General features: G+C 43.4%; 1 protein-coding gene across 3 annotated transcripts in view; it reads right to left on the minus strand.

The window, feature by feature from the left end:
• Positions 1-22,010, minus strand: part of LOC138280126 (NFX1-type zinc finger-containing protein 1-like) — a 1,298,750-nt gene that overhangs the window by 187,440 nt on the left and 1,089,300 nt on the right. For all 3 annotated transcript variants that reach the window (XM_069219456.1, XM_069219457.1, XM_069219458.1), the window contains one exon: positions 17,285-17,395. In XM_069219456.1, coding sequence (XP_069075557.1) covers positions 17,285-17,395 — 111 coding nt within the window. The remainder of the gene's footprint in view (positions 1-17,284; positions 17,396-22,010) is intronic.

Below are 22,010 nucleotides of genomic sequence, written 5' to 3' on the forward strand. Positions count from 1 at the left end.
TTAGTTTAATGATAAGAAAGCAATACATCTTAGAGCTATTGACGGATGCCTGACAGATTCATTCAGACGACAAATGCTGAGAGAAACTGTTAGGCCCAGAAAGTGGTGCAGCGCTGTGCTGCACCAAAAACAGCAGTGCCGCGCTGTAGCACTTTTTAAACGCCTGGATGCTCCATATTTACAGGAATACGCGTACCCCTGCGTTTCCCCCTGCGTCAGCGTTGAATTTAGCTGCCTGCACCAATGCAGGCATCCTTGCACCATCGTGTAAGCGTCTCTGCGTTGAGGGGATAGATTGGTTATGTGCAGGAAGTTGTGAGTTTTCATGGATGCCAGAGCTGAAGAGTGTGCGACTGACAAGCTGCTGACATGGATGCCGAAGGTGCCCAAAGTGAGTCAGTCATGAACGTGAAAAGTAAGCAGAAGCGCAAGGCTGAGGGACACAAAGTGATGTCTCCACAGAAAAAGGAGTTGTGATTCAGGTGCAGATTTTCATTCTACATGAAGGTAAATATCCAGCTACTGGACAGATGTTCAAAGGCTGTGGGAAGGAGAAACATTTCGAAATAGCTTGCTAGGTGAAGAAAAAAATTAGCGCGTCACGGCGAGAAGACAAAATGCTCACCCAAATGTTCCAGAAGTGATGTTTGACGTATGCCCACCAAGGAATGTGACAACACAAGTTGAGACAAATTGACACCTAACAAAGTCGATACTCATCTGTCATCGTTCTTCAGTATCAATATCAAGTGAAAATTAAAAAGATGGTTGTGCATTGTCGATGTTTACCTCAGAAAAATGTGTGCATGTTGGACTGGCCAGATGTGAAGAAAAATACCAGTTAAAGAAAAGCCAACATGAAAAGGCACCAAAGTCATTCAAACATTGCCCAAAGATTACACTGAAAGTAAACGGCTGTTCAATACCTTTCATCATCGATAGTGGTGCATCGATAAATATTATGCCTGAGGAGACATATAAAGAACTATTTCCACTGCCACAATTGACGTCATAGAAAACGAACGTATATACATGGGCTGCATCAAAGCCATTTAAAAGTCAAGGTTATTTCAAAGCGACTATGAAACACAAGAAGATAAAAGTGCAAGCGGTGATTCATGTACTTCAAGTTACAGCTTCAAGTGTCTGTTTACTCAGTTTCAGCACACCTGCTGATATGGGACTGATCTGAGTAAACTACAACATGAATGCTCACCACAAAATAGTAAGTCAGTTCCCTTCGTTGTTTCATAGGTTGGGAAAACCTAAGACAATTGCACTACATCTCCCATTCTGTTAAATACAAAATTACATTTTTTTACAAGTATATACACAATCATAGTTCTTCGATGAGCCTTTGTGGCACTCTAATTACTCATCCTGATCTTGTCTTCAGAAACTGGTGACCCGCTATAGAAGTTTCCACAATCTGTGTTGGCGATGCAGGGGCAACAGCAGTCAGGGGTTTTTCAATTGTCCTTTCAGAACCAGTCACTACATTTACAATGTTATCTGACAGGTGGTGAGCTACATGTCGGAAATGCGAGGAACCTCACGTATCCCAGGATGTTGGGCAGTCACCATGTGTCCTTTGCTGGTTACGACATGAAATGGCTGAGCATCGATAGGAGCATCAGACTTATAGTTTCTCGACTGGCGGACAAGCATTCTATCTCCTCCAGTAAAAATATCTTTTGCATGTTGTCACATGTCTACATAGGCCTTCATTTTCTTTTTACAATCCAAGTATTTGGGACAGATTTCTTCTGTTGGTCCATTGAGTAACTTGGTCTTCCAGGCTCTGCCGCACATCAAAGTTGCAGGGCTTTCACTTGTGGTCGAGTGAGGAGTCAAACCGAAAGCCAGCAGGGTAGATTTCAAGACAGTTTTAAGGTTGAACTTTTCCAATACAGCACGCTGAACAGCTTTCTTCAATGTACTCATGAAATGTTCAAAAAGACTACTGGCTTGTGGTCAAAGAGTTGGGCTCTTCTGATGCTTCACATTAAGATGACTGAGAAAATCTTTGAATTCTTGACTGTTGAAAGATAGGCCATTGTCAGACCTTAAGACTGCAGAAACCCCAAATGTCACAAAGATGCTGTCTAATCTCTCTATGACAGTGTTTTTCAACCTTTTTTGGGCAAAGGCACACTTGTTTCATGAAAAAAATCACGAGGCACACCACCATTAGAAAATGTTAAAAAATTTAACTCTGTGCCTATATTGACTATATATAAAGTAATTCTCTTGAATAGGAATCAAATAAACACAAAGAAAGTATTTTATAATTACTTTATTATGAAATAGTAAGTAAACAGAAATATGAAAAATTATAAAATACTTTATTCAGTGCGCAACCTGGGCCTGTTTGGCTGAACACAAAGCTGATATTCTGGCTGGAATCGAAGAAAGACACACACGTAGCTCTTCGTCAACGGCTCTCAGTCTCTCTCTGTATTTAGTTTTTATAGCAATCATGCTTGAAAAGCTCATCTCACACAGATATGTAGTGGAAAATGGGAGCAATGTCAAAATAGCTTTGTTTGCCAGAAGGGGGAACTCCTTGGCAGTATCCAACCAAAAACTGTCCAAAGGTAGATCAGCAAATCTTAGCTTGAAACCACGATTTTGTCTCAGTTCAGTTAGTTCCTCCTGCTCCTGTAAAGTCATGTCCTTTCCACCAACTGATACTGAGCTATAAGGGTCCCTAACCCAGTCAAGGCATTCAGTGGAGACTGAAGAGAAATAAAATGACAACTTCTCCTCGAGAGTTTTTAAATGTTTAACTATTATCTCACACAGTGCAGCAGTGTGAACACCTTGCCATTGCTTGGTGAGTGTGAACATTTCAAGATTGCCACTTTCCACGTGTTGATGCCAGAGTTGCACCTTTGAACGGAATCCATTTATTTTATCTGTACTTGTAAGCAGGTTTTCATTTCGGCCTTGCATTCGTGTGTTCAGTTCATTCAGATGATGAAATATATCTGCCAGGTATGCCAGCCTTGCACACCACTCATCACTTGCAAGCAGCTTTGCGTAATCTGACCTCTCATTTGTCAGAAACACTTTAAGTTCCTCCCGCAGCTCATACACACGAACCAAGACCTTGCCACGCGACAACCACCGGACCTCCGTATGAAACAGCAAGGTTTTATGCTTCGCTCCCATCTCCTCACACAAAGCTGCAAATATGCGAGTTTTCATGGGTCGTGACTTTACAAAGTTTACCATGCGCACAACATCATCCAACACATGAACTAGGTCTGCTGGTAAAGTCTTGGCTACGAGGGCCTCACGGTGTAAAAACAATGCGTAACAATAACATCTGGATTTCTTTCCTTCACTCTGCTTACAAAGCCTTTGGTGCGCCCGACCATGGCTGCAGCTCCATCGGTGCAGACACTTGTGCAGTTTTCCCACTTAAGTCCTCCTTGTTCAAGGTATTCTGATGTGACCCGAAAAATTTCTTCTCCTGTAGTTTTTTCTGGCAATGCCTTGCAAAAAAAGAAGTTTTCTCTAATTGCATCACCATCAACAAAACGCACATTGGCCAAGAGTTGAGCATGTCCACTGATATCAGTAGACTCGTCAAGTTGCAATGCAAATTTCTCACTGATACGGATCTTTTCCAAAACCACACTTTCGATGTCTGCAGACATGTCATTAATACGTCTGGAAATTGTGTTGTCTGAGAGAGGGACTTTGGCTATTTCCTTAGCTGCTTCAGGTCCGAGCATCTCCTCTACAATAGCTTTGCAGGCGGGAAGTATTAATGTCTCTGCCACAGTGTGCGACTTTTTTGACTTGGCTATAAGTTCAGCAACTTGATAGCTAGCTTTAAGAGCTCTTTCATTTACCTTTGTGGTTTTTCTCATGAAAGTTGCCTCTTTCTCCGTGTTTTGACGCAGGTGAACAAAATAGTCCGCATTCTTGTTTTGAAGCGAAGGGTGTTTCGTTTGGAGATGGCGTTTAAGTTTGCTTGGGACCATAGCACTGTTAGCCAGCTTTTCACCACACACCACGCACAGTGGAGTTGGTTTGTTTGCATCTCCGGTGAAAGTAAATCCAAATGAAATATAGCTTTCGCTATATTGCCTTGTGCCAGAGAATTTGCTTGAGCTAACCATCTTTGCTTTCTTTTGATCCCCACTCGTACTTGGGCTCTCATCTGGCTCCAAATTTTGTTCAGAGTCCAGTTCTTTCCTTTTCAAAAACTTGTCCATCACTGCAGTATCTCACTGTCACTCAGTACTTACTGCGCTTGTCTCCTCCAGATAGCCGCTGTCCGTCACACTCAGCACTCTTCTGCGTATGTCTCCATCCAGATCCATCAGTCAGCGCTCTTCTGCTCTTCTGCTCATGTTTCCTCCAAATCCAGATCCATTGGCGCTCTTCTGCTCATCGGCGATGTCTCCTCCTGTCCTCCTCCTGTTAGTGTAACAGTGACACCGGGGCTATTTATAGTCCTTAACATCAGTGGTGGGATTCAAAAATTTTAGTAACCAGTTCCGACTAGACCACAGATATGTGTAACCTTCCATCACCTGTAATACCATTTCTTTCACAATGCACAATACAAAGGTGTGACAGGCTTGGGCACAGAGACACTAAAATGGTTGCTGAAAGGAGAACTTCCCCAGACAGGAGCATCGCCACAGACCCAAGCAGAGCATCCCATACAGAAACAGACTAGTAGTCAATCAATCAATCAAAGAATTTGTAAAGTGCGCTAGTGGGAAAAGCCCCAAGGGTTCTTGCCTCAGACAAAACCAGCAAAATAATGGCCACGACATACGACTTCGGCTGTTCCTCCTTGGTAAATGCTACAATGTCTGACTTCGGTTGGGTACACATATTTCCCTAAAACTTCACACATGCTTCGAAACCAGATTTACATGGGGGAAGTTATAGTAACATTCAGGGAGGTCAACAACTGGGCAGTGATTACATGGAACATTGAAGCTATTCTTCAACATAATGATTTCTTAATCATCTTTAAAACAATACTGCCTCAACCACAAGCAGGACCAGCTGTACCATTAGTTGCAGGGCTTATGAAGCATACAGTACACACATTCCTGTGTTCACAGTTGAGAAGAGACAAGAGATTAAATACAATGGGCCCACTTTAAGGCCTTTCTCTTAGGGCCCTGGGACAGTCAGAGATTAAAGGATATTACCCTTTGTGGCTCATGTCACTTACCACTGGTGTCACAGGATCACAGTACTGGTGCACTCCAAACTGGATAGCCAGAAAAATCAATCCCTGACCTCGTCGCGCTCTCCCTCTCCGCGTCTTTCGGCTCTGGCGCCTTTTCACCATCGCTGCCCCGGAATTCCTCAAGCGTTTCCCTGGAAACAGGGAAACGCGTCATCGACGCCCGGAGCGTTCCCATGGAGACATGGGAACGCGCAACTGACTTTCCTGGCGAGAAGCTGGTTGGCGCTGGCGCTGGCGTGGACGTGGTCGTAACGACCCGTTCACAATGTCCTACAGTCCGGCGCCCCCTCCCACGGCACACCAGGCAACCTCTCGCGGCACACTAGTGTGCCGCGGAACAGTGGTTGAAAAACACTGCTCTATGACTCTCGTGAGTAACAGAGGAGAGATCTTCAATCAATGGAAAATGGGAGTGTTCATCAACAATCACTGTCAGGTGATGTCCATTGTCAAGAGGACCGAAAAAGTCAACTGCAATTTTTCTTTAATACGTGCTTTGGCAACTCTGACTTGCTTAAAGTGTGTTGAGTGTTTTTTTATGACAGGCAGCTGCGTAGGTGACAGGCCTTCAACTCTCTTTCAACTCTCTCATTGAGATGAGAAAATCAAATTTGATCTTGAAGATTTCATCTTGAGGCACCGATTTCACAAAGGTCCTTCATGGGCCACTTCAATGATCTGTTGTCGCAGACTCTTCAGAATGACAATTCTCGAATCCTCAGGATAATGCCTTCTTGTGTCATGGTCAGTTCATCTTTGACACTTTTAAACTTCTGACATTCACTGTCGCTGGTAAGAGGTTGAGCATGACTGATGAGTATTAATGACTTTTGATCTTAACATGTCACTGTATTGACTCATAGCAGTGGCAATTTGTTCTAACGAAATGGCAGCAGGCATGTTTGATTTCACAATGAAATTTATGTAGGCTTCAGTTGTCTTAGAAAGGTTACCCTGATACTGAACAGGCACTCTGGATAAGTAGTCGGCAGACGTTTGATCTTTCCCTGGACGATACACAATAGTGTAGTTGTGCTCTAGTAATCCTAGATCCCAATGTTCAAAGCATGGAGAGATCTTAGCGTTTGGATTGCCAAAGATCGTCAGCAATGCTTGATGATCTGTCACAAGCATAAAAAGTTTTCCGTATAGGAACACATGGAATTGTTCACAAGGATACTACTGCTAAACTCTATTTTTCAGGTTGTGAATAAGCATGTTCAGTCTGGAACAAACTCTTGCATACATATGCCACAATATGTATTTGAGCATTTGGGTGCCCGTGTGCTGTGCAAGGATTGCACCTAACCCGACCGGGCTAGTGTCAACAACAACTTATGTATGTAGCATGGGATCAAAATATGCCATTTCAGTAGCATTTTCAATAGCTTGTTTGATTCTCTTAAAACTTTGCTTGCATTTGTGACCAGTGAAAGCAAACATTCTTTTTCGTCCTCTCTCAGAAAGGCTTTTATGTATCTGGAAAAGTAACTACCTAAGTCAAGGAATGAGCGTACCATGGAAACAACTTGTGGGGAGCTGGCACTTGACAGCACTTGCACTTTATCTAGATCTGGTGCCATGCGGCATCAGAAAAGACATGACCAAAGAATTTTAGATTTTTCTTATTGAATACACATTTCTCAGCATTCAGCTTTAAACCTTTATCAACAAGTAAACAACACACTTGTCTTAAAGCTTTATCGTGTTCCTTCTATGTAGCTCGGAAAACAAAGATGTCATCGCTATAGTTGAAAGCATTCATGACAGGCTGTATGATACATCTAATGACATCTTGAAAAATCTCAGCAGCTGATGACACAACGAAACTGAGTCTTTTGTATCGAAACAGACAAAATATGTAGAAAAGGTTGTAATGTACCTTCAATTCTCCTTGAGTTCCAACTGTGAATGATGTCCTTTATTTATATCAAGTAAAGATTCAAGTGACTTTTCAACAGCATCTTGTAAATGAAATGCAATTTATCTGTGTTTTTGAGCCACAAGACGGACATCCTCATTAATATGCAATTTTACTTTCATAGTCTTGAGTTTCCCTAACCTATGAAACAACAAAGGTAACTGACTTACTATTTCGTGATGAGCATTCATGTTGCAGTTCACTGAGATCAGTCCCTTTTCAGCAGCAGTGCTGAAACTCAATGAACAGGCACTTGACATCATACCTTCAATCATGTGGATCGGTGCTCGCACTTTTGTTTTCTTCTGTTTCATAGTTGCTACGAATAAGTCTTTACTTTTAAAGGGTGTTAATGCAGCCCATGTGTATACTTTATGTTTTGATGGCATCAGTCGTGGCAATGGAGATAGTTTATTATATTTCTCCTCAGGCATAATATTTATTGACAAACCACTATTGTTGATGAAAGGTATGAAACAATTGTTTATTTTCACTGTAGTCTTTGGAAAATGTTTGAATGACATTGGTGCTTTTTCATATCACCTTTTCTATAGCTGGTATTTTATTTCTCTTGCGGCCAGTCCAACATGTGTAAATTTTTTTGAGGTTAACATAGACATTTTATAATGATCTTCTTCACTTCCACTCGATACTGACAAACATTTTGATGATGATTTAGATGATGATCAACTTCGTTTGGTGTCGATTTGTCTCTAATGATGTTGTCGTTTAAGCTTGTGGGTGTGCATCGAACGTCGCTTCTGTAACGTTTGGTCAGCCATTCTTTTGTCTCGTCGTGACACCCTTACTTTTTCCTTCGCTTTACAAACCGTTACAACATGGTTCTCTTTCCGACAGCCTTTGCACATCTGTCCAATGACAGCATATTAACCTCCATGCGGAAACTCAACTTCTTTTTCCTTGGAATCATGACCTTATGTCCTTCAGCTTTGTGCTTCTGCTTGCTTTTCATGTTCATAACCAACTCAAATCAAATCAAATAAGCTTTATTCAACAGAAGTTTGCCATAAAAGCATACATACAGTAAGCAAATTCAATACATTGACCATAAACCAAACATATAAGTAAAGAATAAAGACACAGGTAGAAAGGATGGTGTTGAGGCAAAATAAAACTGTAACACACGGGGTTTTGTAATTAAAAACTGTGCAAAAAATATTAAAAATAAATATATATATGCACATTAACTGTTCAAAGTAATATCATAAAAAGCAAAGAATAAAACAGTAAAAAAGATTAAGATTCCCCAGCACATTGTACATGGCAAAAGTTATGGAATTTACTTCTCAGTCACTACCAAAATGTATTCTTTTTCTGTGTCTGAGGATAGCCCATAGGAACTTAGACATGATGTTAAAGATGTATATGGTTGGCAAAGACTGTAGGAACACATAAGTTGGTCGACATTGTCTCAAGTACATGGATCTCAGTAATGGCAGCAATAGTAACTTTCATAGCGAGTTATGCAATGAACAGAAAAGAACTGTATGGAAAGAACTTTGCTCAGTGGCCGTGTCACACGGGCATTTGGCCATATGCCTTGACCAGTCGTTTATGGTTGGAAAACTCACCAAGTGATGGAAAAGATCGAGCCTAAACCTTGTCAAAAGGAATCTCTGAAGTTCGTTGCTCACCTTCTTTAGATATAGTTGCAACCCAGGTGAGGTTAAGATCAGCTGATTTTTAAGAACACTTGCCTTAAGCAGTTCAGCGGTTAGACTTAGTTCCTCTAAATGTGACAAGCAGTTTTTCTTTAGTTTTTTTCTTGTGACAGCTCATAGTGTTTCTGGTTTATAGTAGTAGTCTGGGTGTCCTATATCGCTCATAATTATTTTTACATAGCCCAACTGTAGGAGGCTGGCCTGGTTTGTAGTGGATACCTTGGGTACTTACACCTTACACCAGGTCCAGATATCCCTTGTTAGTGAATGTAGTAGTGTTCTAGAAGCTTAGGCTCATAGAGGTAGCTTTAGCAGAGCAGCTTAGGCTGAACTATGAGACATGCAAAGCTCAGTCCTTTATTTGGATGACACAAAGCCAAAAATATCTTAGAGGAAATACTCCTTCCTGAGGTAAGAATTATACACAATATATACACTAGACACCAAAATAAGGTAAATAATTAGACATAGGATAGTGCAAACAATAGGAAATGCTAAAGAATGCAATGGGAGAAAATAGGTCTAAGGGCAACACAAACCATATACTAAGAAAGTGGAATGCAAATCACAAATTCCCTCCTAGACAAGTGTAGTGTGTAGAGAATTGCTGGGAAAGTAAGAATACAGCAAAGGTAAGCAAAATACCCCACCCCAGAGCCCAGGAAAGTAGGAGTAAAGTACTGCAAGTTTCTTTAGGACACACTACAAGTCGTGATTAAAGTTATTCCAAGAACCAAGCAAGGCTGCAAACAACAAATTGTGGATTCCTGGACCTGAAGACCTGCAAAGGAAGGAGACCAAGTCCAGAAGTCAGAAGAGGTTCCAGGAAGGACAGGAGCCCCTGCCAACCCAGAAGATGGTGCAAAAGAAGAGTCTCCGCTTGGACGAAGATTGCAGAAATGCACCCAAGGAAGATGTCAGCGGGTTCCAGCATGATGCAATGGATGTCCCACATAGAGATGTTGGATGCAGGTGAGTTTTGGCGCTGGATTCGTCCAACAAGCCTTGGTTCCAGCAAAGTCGCTTTTTGTGTCTAAGAGCGCTGTCTGGACCCAGGGGGAACCTGGGGGCCTCAACTTTGTGTGAGAAGGAAGAAGCGGCTCCCAGCTGTCACAACACCAGACAGCACCCACGGGAGTCCCAGGACACGGGGACGAAGGAGGTGCAAAATGTGGTTGGTGCAGCCCTACAAAGGAGAGTCCTATTCCACCGGAGGTCAACTCAGCGAGTTGAACGTCGCAAGATAGAGTGCTGGGGACCTGGGCCAGGCTGTGAACGAAGGAATTTTGCAAATAGTGAGCCAACGTGAGCATCTTGAACGTGTCCTTCTGGCGGAACAGATTGAAGGTCTAGGATACATCTAAGACCCTTGGCCGTTTTGGGGACCAGAAAGTAGCGAGAATAGCAACCACAGCCTACTTCTGGCACTGGAACCTTCTCTTTGGCTCCCTTGACCAAAAGAGCCATAACTTTCTCGCAGGAGAAGGGACAAATGATCCTCCAACATCTGATCATAACTTCCTCGCAGGAGAAGGAACAAATGATCCTCCAACATCTGATCATGGGATGGTGGCATGGATGGAGGGGGTATCTCGAAGGCGAGGGAGTGGCCCCTTTGGACTATCCGCAAAATCCATCTGCAGTGATGGATTGCCAATGGGGCAGGTGATGGCGAGCCCTGCCTCAACTGATCCATGATTAAAGGAGGCAGTATAGGAGGGTTCACTGGCTACTTGAGGGGGTGGTGGGAGGGGCGTTCTGACCAGACAGATGGCCACCTGACCCATAAGAGTGGTGGATCCTGTGCCCCCTCACATGCACAGGCTGAACAGCATCTGCGGCACGGTCCTGACCAGGAATGGTTGTGGTAGGCGGCCCCTACTGTAGCCACCAAAGGGGTGAAAGGCAGACTGCGGAGATGAGGGACTGTTGTGAGCCCAAGTGACATGGCTGTAGCCCGAGAATCCTTGAAGCGCTTGAGCTCTGAGTCTGGCTTGTCTCCGAAAAGATGGGTCCCATCGAAGGGCATGTCCATGAAAGAAGTTTGGACATACCCGAAAAGCCAGATGTCCTCGGTCAGGCGTGGTGTCTCATGGCCACTGCTGAAGAAACCACTTTACCTAGTGAGTCGGTCGTGCCTAGTCTGCAACAAATAGTGAACTCTGCTGCATCTCTTCCATCGCAACAGTCTAAGAGTGTACAGCCTGGGCCTCCCTCATGCCTGGTGGAAGCACTTGCGCAACCGTATCCCACAGCGTGTGGGAATAGCAGCTCAAACGGCATGTGGTGTTCCCAGACTGCAATGTAAGGCAGACAGAAGAAAACATGTTCTTCCCTAGTGAGTCCAACCTTTTGTATTCCCTGCCTGTGGAACTGGAGGGAACGTTCCCTGGGAGGTAGCGGCTTAGACCACCAAGCTGTCAGGGGTGTGGTGTTAAGAAACTCGGGTCCCCAGGAGCAGGGCAATTGCGGCTGTCAACGTCCTGTTCACAGGAGCCCCTGTGCTGGGTTTAGACCAGGTACCCAGTAGGACGTCAGTGAGGGCATCTTTACAGGGGAGCAGGGGTTCTGAGGTGGAAGCTCCCGACTGCAGCACCTCTGTGAAGAGATTAGTCCTGACAGCAACTGAGGACAGTTGAAGGTCTCGGACGTCAGCCGTCCTTCTCACCACCACTGCATAAGAAGCTACCTCCTCCGTAACTACAGTAGCGGGAGAAAGCAAGCCAGTATCTGAAAATGTGTCCAGTCTGCTGGCTTCGCCCAAGTCTGTACAGCAGTCCATTTCACTCTTGTAGGTTTGGTACTCTAAAGGGTCCAGCGACCCCTCCCATTCATCCCTGAAGCCTAGCCCGTAGGAAAAGGGTGCTCAGGATCCAAAAAAGGAAGGCTTCAGGTCAGAGTCGGGAGTTATAATGGGGATGGAGCCACCCGTGAGCGCAGATGGCACCTGGAGTGTCAGCTTTGGGACCGGCAATGGGGAAGGTCGAGGTGGCATGACCAGTGCCAGTCTGGTTACAGGACTGGAACTCTGGGAGCCCCTCGGTGCCGAGGCCAGAGCCACCAGCGCGGAACCCAAAGGGGCCCCTTCTGACCCAGTGGGGCCCAAAGGTGGTCCAGCACAATCATTCTGCCTAAAAATGAGGGACATGGCCTCATAAAACTCTGAGTTGGGCAGAGGTCACACTGGCTCCCAGAAACTCAGGGAGGCACAGAGTCAGCCGAGGCACAGGTTCAGCAGAATGAGGCCGGGAGCGTTGACTCTCCCTCAACGGCTGACGAAAGAAGAAAAGTCGAAGAGTGCTTTGACTTCTTGGGCTTTTTCTTGTGCCTTGACTTACCCAATCGACCTGAGGACTCCATGACCTGCCTGTGACCTTCCTGTCGACCAGGACCTCGATTTGCACAGAGTAAAGCACTAGGCTGCCTGCAGCTTCAGGGACCACTCCCTCAAAGCCTTCAGGTGCATAGTTCCCACTCGGAGCACGACTTCAGATTGTGATAGCTCTTCAGACACCAAAGACACACAAGGTGCGGATCCGTGAGTGAGAGGATCTGCAGGGCTTAAATCCTGTCTTCCTAGAAGCTATCCTCTGCACACTAGGAGTAAAACTTGAAAAAGCCTCGACAAAAGGTAAAGATAAAAAAGCCAATCAAAAATTGACTGAGGGGTAGCTCTATTTGATACAGCGCTTTGCTAGCATGGAGATAAAAAAAACTGACATCAGTGCACCTGAGTGGTGTCTACATAGGACCATGATGTCATATCTGGCACAGACAATGGCGACGACAGAGGCAGAGCTGCTTGACACCACCTACCAACGTGCAGGGGTACTGCTCATGAAAATCTTCTGGATCCAGTCTGACGCCTGGGGAAACTCAAAAGTAAGGAATACACAGCTAGAGGTCTCTATCAGATTTGCATTACACCATTTATAAGTTAATAAGGAACTTGAAGATGAGGAATCATTTAAGCATGTGAATCCATAGCATATACAACCTATGGAGAACTGTAGACACAGGTAAGTAACTTGTTTTTTTCTTACTGAAGTCTCCAGTTCAAGACAATGTCTACAGATTGTGGTCCTTAATACAACCGTTTTGTGTGATTCTCAAAGAAGAGTCAGTAAATCATACATCATCTAACCAGCGATTTTTGGTAGCTCTTTACCAACAGTGAAAAAGCTCTTTACATTGATCTTGCTAGTGTTATGTTTCTATTAGTTATAACAAAGGTAACTAAACACTAGCCATCTCTGCTTCAATGCCTCGTCAGGGGTAGTAAGCGCTAAATAAATGGAAACAAAACAATTTAAATATAGAAAGAGGAAATGTTTTTGTTTCATTTTAGTGTCTGTAGTTATGGTCTCTTACCTCTGACCTTCATTAACATGGGAGCAAAATGTTGTATTTGTCAAATTGAGAGAAAATCATTACTTTTGCTCCTTTTTTGATTGCATGCTGAGAATGTTTTCAGGACATGATGGGCTCCTTGTCACCAGAGTACCATTTATGCAGTTCGTTTAACAAACTGATGCATTGTGGGAGTTGCAGTCTTGCTATGCTTCATTGAATAAACTACTTATACACCTTACAACACAACAGAAAAAGGTGCAGGCCATTGACATATTCATCGTGCATCCCCTTACATCGTACGTTTGTTAGAATATTGACTACAAAATAATGTGCTAGAACAATATCGTAGATAAAATACTGATTACTGTAATATCATGAAGATAATTCTATACTGGTAAGTAACTATTTTTCACTTCACATCTATGTACATTGATGCCATACATATTGGAAGACAATGGCTTTTTGATTGGTTCACCACCACTTTCTGACAATTAGGTACTGGCATAATGATTCTAGTGCACTGGGCCCTGCTGACCAGGCCTCAGTGCCAGTGCATGTGCTCACACCCTTAAAAGTATATGTTTACATTATTCACTCCATATTGGCTTAAGATAACTTACTAACAAGTCCCCAGTATATAGTACTAGGGGTACCCAGGGCCTGTAAGTTGAGTGTCCTATATGGACTGCAGCACTGATTGTGCCACCACAAGTGTGACAAAGTAAAGCATGTCTCCCAGTCTGCCAGAGCAGACTAGTAGAAAAGTTTTTAAATTGCTAACTCGACTTTGCCTTTTGAACCAATGGCAAAGTCCAAACCTTCCTCTTTAATATTTGAAATCACAACTAAGGCAGACCTTCGGAGCCTTAAAGGCAGGGTGCATCATATTAAAAAGAAAGACGTGTGTTATAAACTCTACATGTCCTAACTGTAAAAAACCTGCATTGTTGTTTTTAGTGTGGAAAGGCTAGTAGCCTCATTGGAAAATATGTAGATACATGCTGACTGCTCAGCAGGACTAATTTCCAAATTAGACTACTAAACATGGTACATCAAGGTATCAAACAAATTGTTGCATTAAGCCCAACCAATTGCTAAGTCAAATGTAATGTCACTAGTTTACAACTGCAACTTTAGAAAGCTGCCTCTGTTGCTCAAAGCTGTCAGATAGCCATTTTCAATTACAAACAAGGCTTTCCTCGAGACAGTCTGCTTCCCCAATGGAGAGAGTTGAGAATGACTCACAGGAAGAGAAACAAAGGACCTGCCAAAGAGCTCCTCCTGGCAGGATGGCTGGAGGATGTGTGAGCCTCAAAAGGAGAGCTTCAACAGAGAAGCGATATTTAAAGGGCAAATGGTAGTTACATTCAGGCGGGGCTCCTGTTTATTTTTGACAGACAGGCTGGTATCCTCGGCAGAGAGGGAAAAGCCATTGCTAAAGTGAGTTTGCAAAGGGAGTGTAGACCACAGGTAGCCACACCAATGTGATGAGCTGAGGAGCATCACACATCGAGAGGAGGATTCTGCCATGTTGAGAGTGATCAGAAAAGTGTACCCTGGGATGGCTAGATGCCATACTTCACAGGACATCATCATCACGGATCTAGCAGTCCCATTGGCTAGGTAATTGTCACATTTGCCTGGGCTTGTGATGGTCATAAAAGTGGCACCCAAACGCCAGCTCTCCCCTGTCTTGGAAAAAGGACTGCCCTGCTGCTCCTAAGATACATCAAGGAAAAGCTGCACCAAAGACTGGAATGCTACTGCTGTACTTTGGGCTACCAAAGTGAGGCCTCTGCCTGTGGTGCCGTGCTTGAGGAAAAGTTGCACATGAGCAGCAGACAGGAGTGAGTCCAAGAGTTAATTGACTGACTCCCTGTAAGAAACAAAGATGAGTGTTGAAACCTTTCAAACACTCACCCCCAGGCACAGATTTGGGTTAAATCCATTGTTTTTTTGCTCACCATGTCACCCCAGTCTGAACCCAGGCATATGCAAATCAGTCCCATGGGAACAGAACTGCCAGGCCAGATCCTCCTGGGTGCTACCCCGAAAAAGGTCCTAGAATTCTTGTTTCTGGTTCAGGGAGGACCTGGCCTGGCAATTCAGGTGCATTCCTGTCCTTTCAGCAAGCATCGCTGCACAATTTGGTGCCTAGCGCCAAAGCAGGCAACCTTGTACCATGGTGCAAAGGTGTCTGCGTTGTTGGCAGATTGTTTTGTGCAGGAAGGTACACCTTCCTGCACAAAAACAATCCATGGAGGCTTTTTCCTTTTTCTATGTGTGCTGCATTCTGCAGCACTCAAGACAGAGGAAAAAACTAGGAGAAATAAAGATATTTCTCCTCGTTACACCTCCCCTGGGGAAGTGCACAATTTTGATGCTGTCCTCAGTTTACGGATCCTTGTAATCTGTGAATGCGTCAAAACCCATGAGTGCTGCGTGGGAAATCCCAAAGCAACGCCCATGAAATGCCCCCCCTCGGACGTAGTGTAAGGCAATGCAGAAAAGTGCGCTGTGTTGCCTTTCACCATATCTATGAGGCCATGGAGTGCCACGCCAAGCAGCTTTGCGCTGTTGTGGGGTTATTTTACCATTTACACTGGCACATTATTTTAGCTCTGGGCCTGAGGCCTGTACCTTTTAACCATGTTACATGTCATTTTTATTCCTCTTATTATTTTAGCAAAGCTTCATTTTTGCGGAGATGTTTTATTATTTTTATCAGTTGAACTTCCATTTCCATGCAGAATTTGATATCTATTTCTTTGCACAACATTTTCATCCTGTGCTCAGCCCAAGGCTGCACACAATAGTTTACCGGGTATTACCGGTCGAAAGAGTACACCGTCTGCCCTACACACAAAAAAACATGTGTTGCCACATCAAGGCAGTTCTTAGAAAATACCAGCCAGCCATCATATGCTGCACGTTGTTGTCGCAGTTTCTGCTGTAAATCTGTGTCTTCTCTCCATCCATGTGAAAGGACTTCCAGCAGACCAACACACCTCTTCTCTACCTATAGAACAGGTATGGGGATTGGGTTTCCTTCCAGGGACTAGACAGGCAGTGTAGGACTAACACTGCTGTTGCTCTGATGTAGAATCTTAGTGCAGGTAGGGAACTTAGATTAACTATTATGACAGTATTGTGGGACTTTTCCTCTATTTCACTACAATAATAGTGTTGTGTTTAATTATCCTGATAATCGCAATTCATGCCTTTTTACATATAATGCAATTGCTTCAATAAAATGCATAGAACCAAATTCTGTTTGTCTTTGCATGTCTGAGACCTGTCTAATTGAGAGAAAGGGGTAAGGTCTGTTCTACTTCCCTGAGAAGTCTTAGACTGTCATGTGATAGGCTGTCACAAATCACCTTTACTCTTGGGTACTGGTGAGGTGCTGCTGCCTAGCTGAAAGGGTTAGGCTGACAGCTGTCCAATGACGTGGGATCAAACTCAGTCCCCCATTCTCGATGGTGCTAACGCCAAAAATCCGGCAGTCTTGTTACTACAACGAGAGCCCTATGACAGCGTGGACTCAGATATGGATCAGCACTCTGCGCTGCTGGAGTGTCTTAAAAAGAGACGCACTGGAGGCGCAAAGGGCCTATAAATAAGCCCCAAAAATTCAACTGAAGGACGTTTTTGTTTTTCTGTGTAATAATATAGAAACCACACAACTCGCATTTGGAAGACTAAATTAGCTTCACCACAATGTAGCCACAAATAAAAATCTACTGCACAAACTTTAACATAAGAATAATTCTATTTTCACCTTTTTCATTCATTTTCAGGAAAATCTCCTGTGCATTACATGCTTACTGAAGGTTTTCTTACATCCAAGGGATATGGTGGAAAGGGAGGGTACCTTGGCCTCACCATCCAACCCTGGTTTCAGGACTCTTCCAGGTTCTCACAGCATGATTTTCATGTTCACTATTAGCTTACATTGATGGTGCTCTATTTTGTGAGGTTATTTCGCGGCATGTTATGTACATGCCTTTCAGACCCTCACTTTTCCACCATCTTGTCAAGCAACGCCTCCTCTAAATGTAACTTTAACTTTACCTTAATGTAAATAAAGGAAAATCTTACCTGGTAGTCTAGTCGAACATACTGGACATTCATTTTAACCAGCCTCTCGAACATTGAAACCTCTAGATTGAAATTCTTTGCCAGGTCATAAACATTGGCAGTGGGTCGGAGCTGAAAATGGAAACAATGACTTCATTTCTTCAATCTATTCTCGCTTTTTTATTAAGGCACTGAATGCAGTACAAACAAGATACCTTTGTAGAGTAGGCAATAAACGCTTCAGGAATGTGAGCAAAAGTAACTGTACAAATCAAGTAAATACATGCACAATGATTTTTTTTTATAAAACTGATTTACAAAAGATGTAAACTAGTGCAGCAGGCACAGAAATGGGTAAATGTGGCTTTAGCCTACATATCATGATAACGTTAAACTTGAATTATCACAGTCCTTTGTAAATAAATTCAAGAAGGCCAATGCTCACTGAGCTTCCTAGCAAATACCCAGAATATATATTTCTACGGATTGTGAGCTATATTTATAGCCTGGTTTGTGTCGCTCTTGCACCAGGCAAGGTGTCCCTTCCCTCACAAAAACAATCCTGCATGCAATGCAAACACCCTTGCACCATTGTGCAAGGGTTCCTGCATTGGTGCCAGGCCGCCAAAATGGTGCTCGTGTATGGACAGGAATGTGCTGAATTGGATAAATACAGCACTTTCCGGCCCTTTTCCTGTAATATAGGGCACCCCCTCAAGGTGATTTGCTGCGCTGCCCTGTGCCACAAAGCCCATAAAAATGTACCTGTGTTCAGAGGGGCAGATTTCTAAATAAGACATGGGGAAACTGTAAGAGGGTGAATACTCAGGATGGAGGAAGAGACGGTATAAAACCCTAAACGTTTAAGTGAGAAAATGTGCTCAAATGAGGAGTGGTGAGGGTGGTGTTGGAAAGTGGCAATCAAATATACATGAGAAATAAAGACTCAAGAGACAAAGGAAACAAAACATATGAACAGTATGGTGTAGGCAGAGTCTGGGTAAGTAATGCAAAGTGTGCAAGGAATACAGGATTTTACTGGAGAAAAGGGTGTGATAGTCATTTTTAAATAAACAAAGCACATACAAGTGGCAAGCAAATAATGTTTGAAATGCTTGAAAAGGGAGGGTGAATACAATGAACAACCTGCAAGTAGAAGCTGTGCAGTCAAAATAAATATATTTTAAAAGGTCTGAGGCAGTGACAAGACGGTAGCAGTGCTTACTAGGCAAAGGACAGAAATGACTTTCCAGTGTCAGCATGTGACACAGACAGGCAGAAACTTGACTCATATATTGGAAAAAGATAGAGAAGTAACTGGCAAAGAGGACAGGTGTCTTAAATAAGGGGTTTTGACAATTAACAATTCTGAGGAAAACCTGTTCTGCTGATATTAATAAGTAAATGGCAACTAATATATGATGTCTGAAAGAGATAGCAATAGCACTATCAAATATGATAAGGTGTGTCCATGTCAAGGTGGCAGCTCCATCAAGCTGATACCAAATGCGATCCTTACTTAAACTGAAAAGGCCAGTTTATGAAGGCTACGAAGATACTGGGGCATATTAACAAGGAGCTTGCATCGCTGTTGCATTATTTTTTTGATAGTCCGGCAGAGCAATCGTTACTCCATATTTACAAGATGACACATATAGGACAATGCATCACTTTTTGTAGGCCTGTGTTGGAATGAACCTGCGCCTGAACTGTCCGCGTCACACAAGTCAAAATATATGCAAGGTAAGCATTCCATTGTAAATCGCAATGTAAAACCGACACAGTGATATTTACGAGTTTACAAAAAACTGACACATCGTCAGCAAACATCGTGCAGAGCCTGCACTTCATCAGAATTTCTGTACATCAGCAACTCAGGCATAAGAAACAACACATTGGCACTGGTATATAGACAGGACATGCCCAAAGCAGTTTGGCAAGGTCAACTACACCATGGAAGCACTAATACTACACTAGGAGTACCGAGGAGACCACAACTACCCCCACCACTACCACCTCCATCACCACCACGTAGTCAGTGCAGGAGAAGGGAGCAAGTGTACGACCAGAGGACTACCTTCACTGACCTTAGGGAGGGGAAGGTCATCACCTACTACAGACTCCGGTGGTAGTCTATCACATAGCTCCTGCACCAGATTGCCCCAAGGCAGCAGGCAACAGCTCAGAGCTCCACCAACATACCTTCGCAGGTCAAGCTAATGGAAGCCCTCCATTAACTGCCATCTGGTCATTCCAGACCATCAGAGCCTCAGTGGCAGGAATCTCCCAGCCACAGCAACAATAACATGACACAAAGCAAGGCTTCTATGCCATATCTGGCTTTCCTTATGTCTTAGGGCATATGAACTGCACACATGACTGCACACGTGCAACTGGTGCCTCATGCTACAACTTTACACCTGTACCGCAATAGGAAGCACACATACTCTATCAACATACAGGCAATTGTGGTCCATCTGGGGATGTTCATCAATGTGCTGGCCAAGTACTCTGGGAGTGCTTATGATGCCTACATCTTCAGGCACTCAATCATCAATGAGTGCTTCCAAAATGGGCGATATGAGTATGGACTACTGGTTGGTAAGTACATCTGAAGTACATGACAGACCTAATAACAGTAAGTAATAATGTATGACAATATAGCCACCTCTGTGTTTGCTACCTGAGACAGTGCATATGTATGAGGGGGGTGTCTCATACTTGCACCATACATCATGGCACATGTGCAATGAAAATCTGTGAGTCACACATGTTAAAACATGCTAAGCCACTCTGTATGCCTATCAATGGTGAGAAGAACCTGAGTAATGCAACGCTTGGACAAAATGCTGTGTTGCAACACTTTGCGCAAGGAAGGCCTTCCATGGCTGTTATCTGTGTGTCCATATTTAACTCCCATGGTTGATGAGGCATATCATTTATCCAACACCAAGTAAACTGTGAAATGTCTCAAATCAATTGCCCTCCCCAGGTCATGTGTCCCAAGGAAAAATTACTTAAGTCATCTGAAACACTCTTGCCACAGATGTGTGGTGTAGTCTGTGGCACACAGACATAGACAATCAGGCCTCCAAGGGTTCATGCTGTGGAGGAAGGTGGCCCCTCATGTACAAAGTAAATCTCACAAGAAATGCAGCCACATATTCACCAGGTTGCAATTGTGCGTGCCGTGGTTCTACGCAGCCTACTGTGTGCCAGTGCTGCTTGAAAACTCAGTACTGTGCTGTATGGCCTAAAATATGTCATACACTGCCCTTACTCAGTGCAGCAGTGCATTGCTGCTAATTTACTTGCTGTACTGTGCAGTGCAACATTTAAAATATCTGGGGCCTTGTGTCCTGTCTACATAGTGGCCCGATGCACTGCAACATGTAGACAATGATGTTCCACATTGACATGCACTCACTAATCTATCCATGGCAGTAGCTACTAACATCAGTGACTACAACTGTCACATTTAAATCTATGTGAATGAATAGGGCCACATCATTTGCAGCGGGTAACGATTTGTGGTAGAAAATCTGAGGGAGTGGAGCCTCTGTGTGAGGGTTCTAAAGGGTGCAGTTGCCTGATTGACTGGAATTTGGTTATTCTAAATGATGTTAATAAGCTGGAAAAGTGAATGCTTTTGACGCTGATCTCTATGTAAGTTCTTTCTCTACTGCTATCTATGTTACTGTGGGACTCCCACTTCGACGACCGGGAATGATTCAAGCATGTGAATCTATGAAAGATCCAATACTGGAGAATCTGAACAATCAGCTACCACATTTCTAAGACAAGGCAGATGTGCTTTAACAAAATTATAACCTTCTAAACGCAATAATCATTTTAATACGATGGGAGTGGTGCATCCAGACCCTTTGGTTGTGAACGTATGTGCCAGAGGTTTGTGTTCAGGTATACGCAGGACTGTAGAACCCTAATGTCTAACTGCCCAGTAACAAGCTAGAAATTCATGTTCTACAACATAGTAATTACATTATGACCCCATTAAAGATCTAGATGCAAATGCAACAATTAATTTGTTGTTTATAAATTGAATCAAAACTACCCGAGCTGTTTTGAGCTAGTATTAATGATCATTATAGTTTCCCATATTCCCATCAAAGCAACCTACAGTGAGTGCTCTCCCAATCTCATCTATGATTTTATCCAATGATTTCTAACATTCCTCATTTCAGTAGAACTGTCTATCATTTTTTAAAATGGCCATCAAAGGGTAAATATGGCTGCAATGTTCCTTAACAATTTAAGAATAGTACTTAAGTCCTAGAAATAATTTCATTTTATCTTAATTCTTTGGTGCAAGTGCCCTTTTTCTTGCCATGACCAAATGTTGCTTTGGTTTAACCCCTCCATCATACAAAGTAAGACCAAGGTAGTTGATGGATTTTTCTCCTATCTGACACTTATTTTGCTTCACATTTCGGACCTGCCTCCCTAAGGCTCAATTAAACTTTCTTTGAGTTCCATTGTGGTTAGACACATCAATTCCAAATGCTAGGGCACTGCCCTGGAAGAAGGCAACCTTTAGAACGTCCTTTAGGATGCGCTGGAACAGATCTGCAGCTAAGGCGATTTGATAGGCATACAAGAAAATCTGTATTCTTTCCACAGGCTACAAAGGAGGTGAGTGATCTGGAGTCTGGGTGAAGTTCAACCTGGTCTTAAACAGGGTCAAATAAATAACATTAAGCAATTTGCATTCCGTGCCATACTGAGC

The sequence above is a fragment of the Pleurodeles waltl genome, chromosome 2_2 (genome assembly GCF_031143425.1).
Source record: "Pleurodeles waltl isolate 20211129_DDA chromosome 2_2, aPleWal1.hap1.20221129, whole genome shotgun sequence".
NCBI lineage: Eukaryota > Metazoa > Chordata > Amphibia > Caudata > Salamandridae > Pleurodeles > Pleurodeles waltl.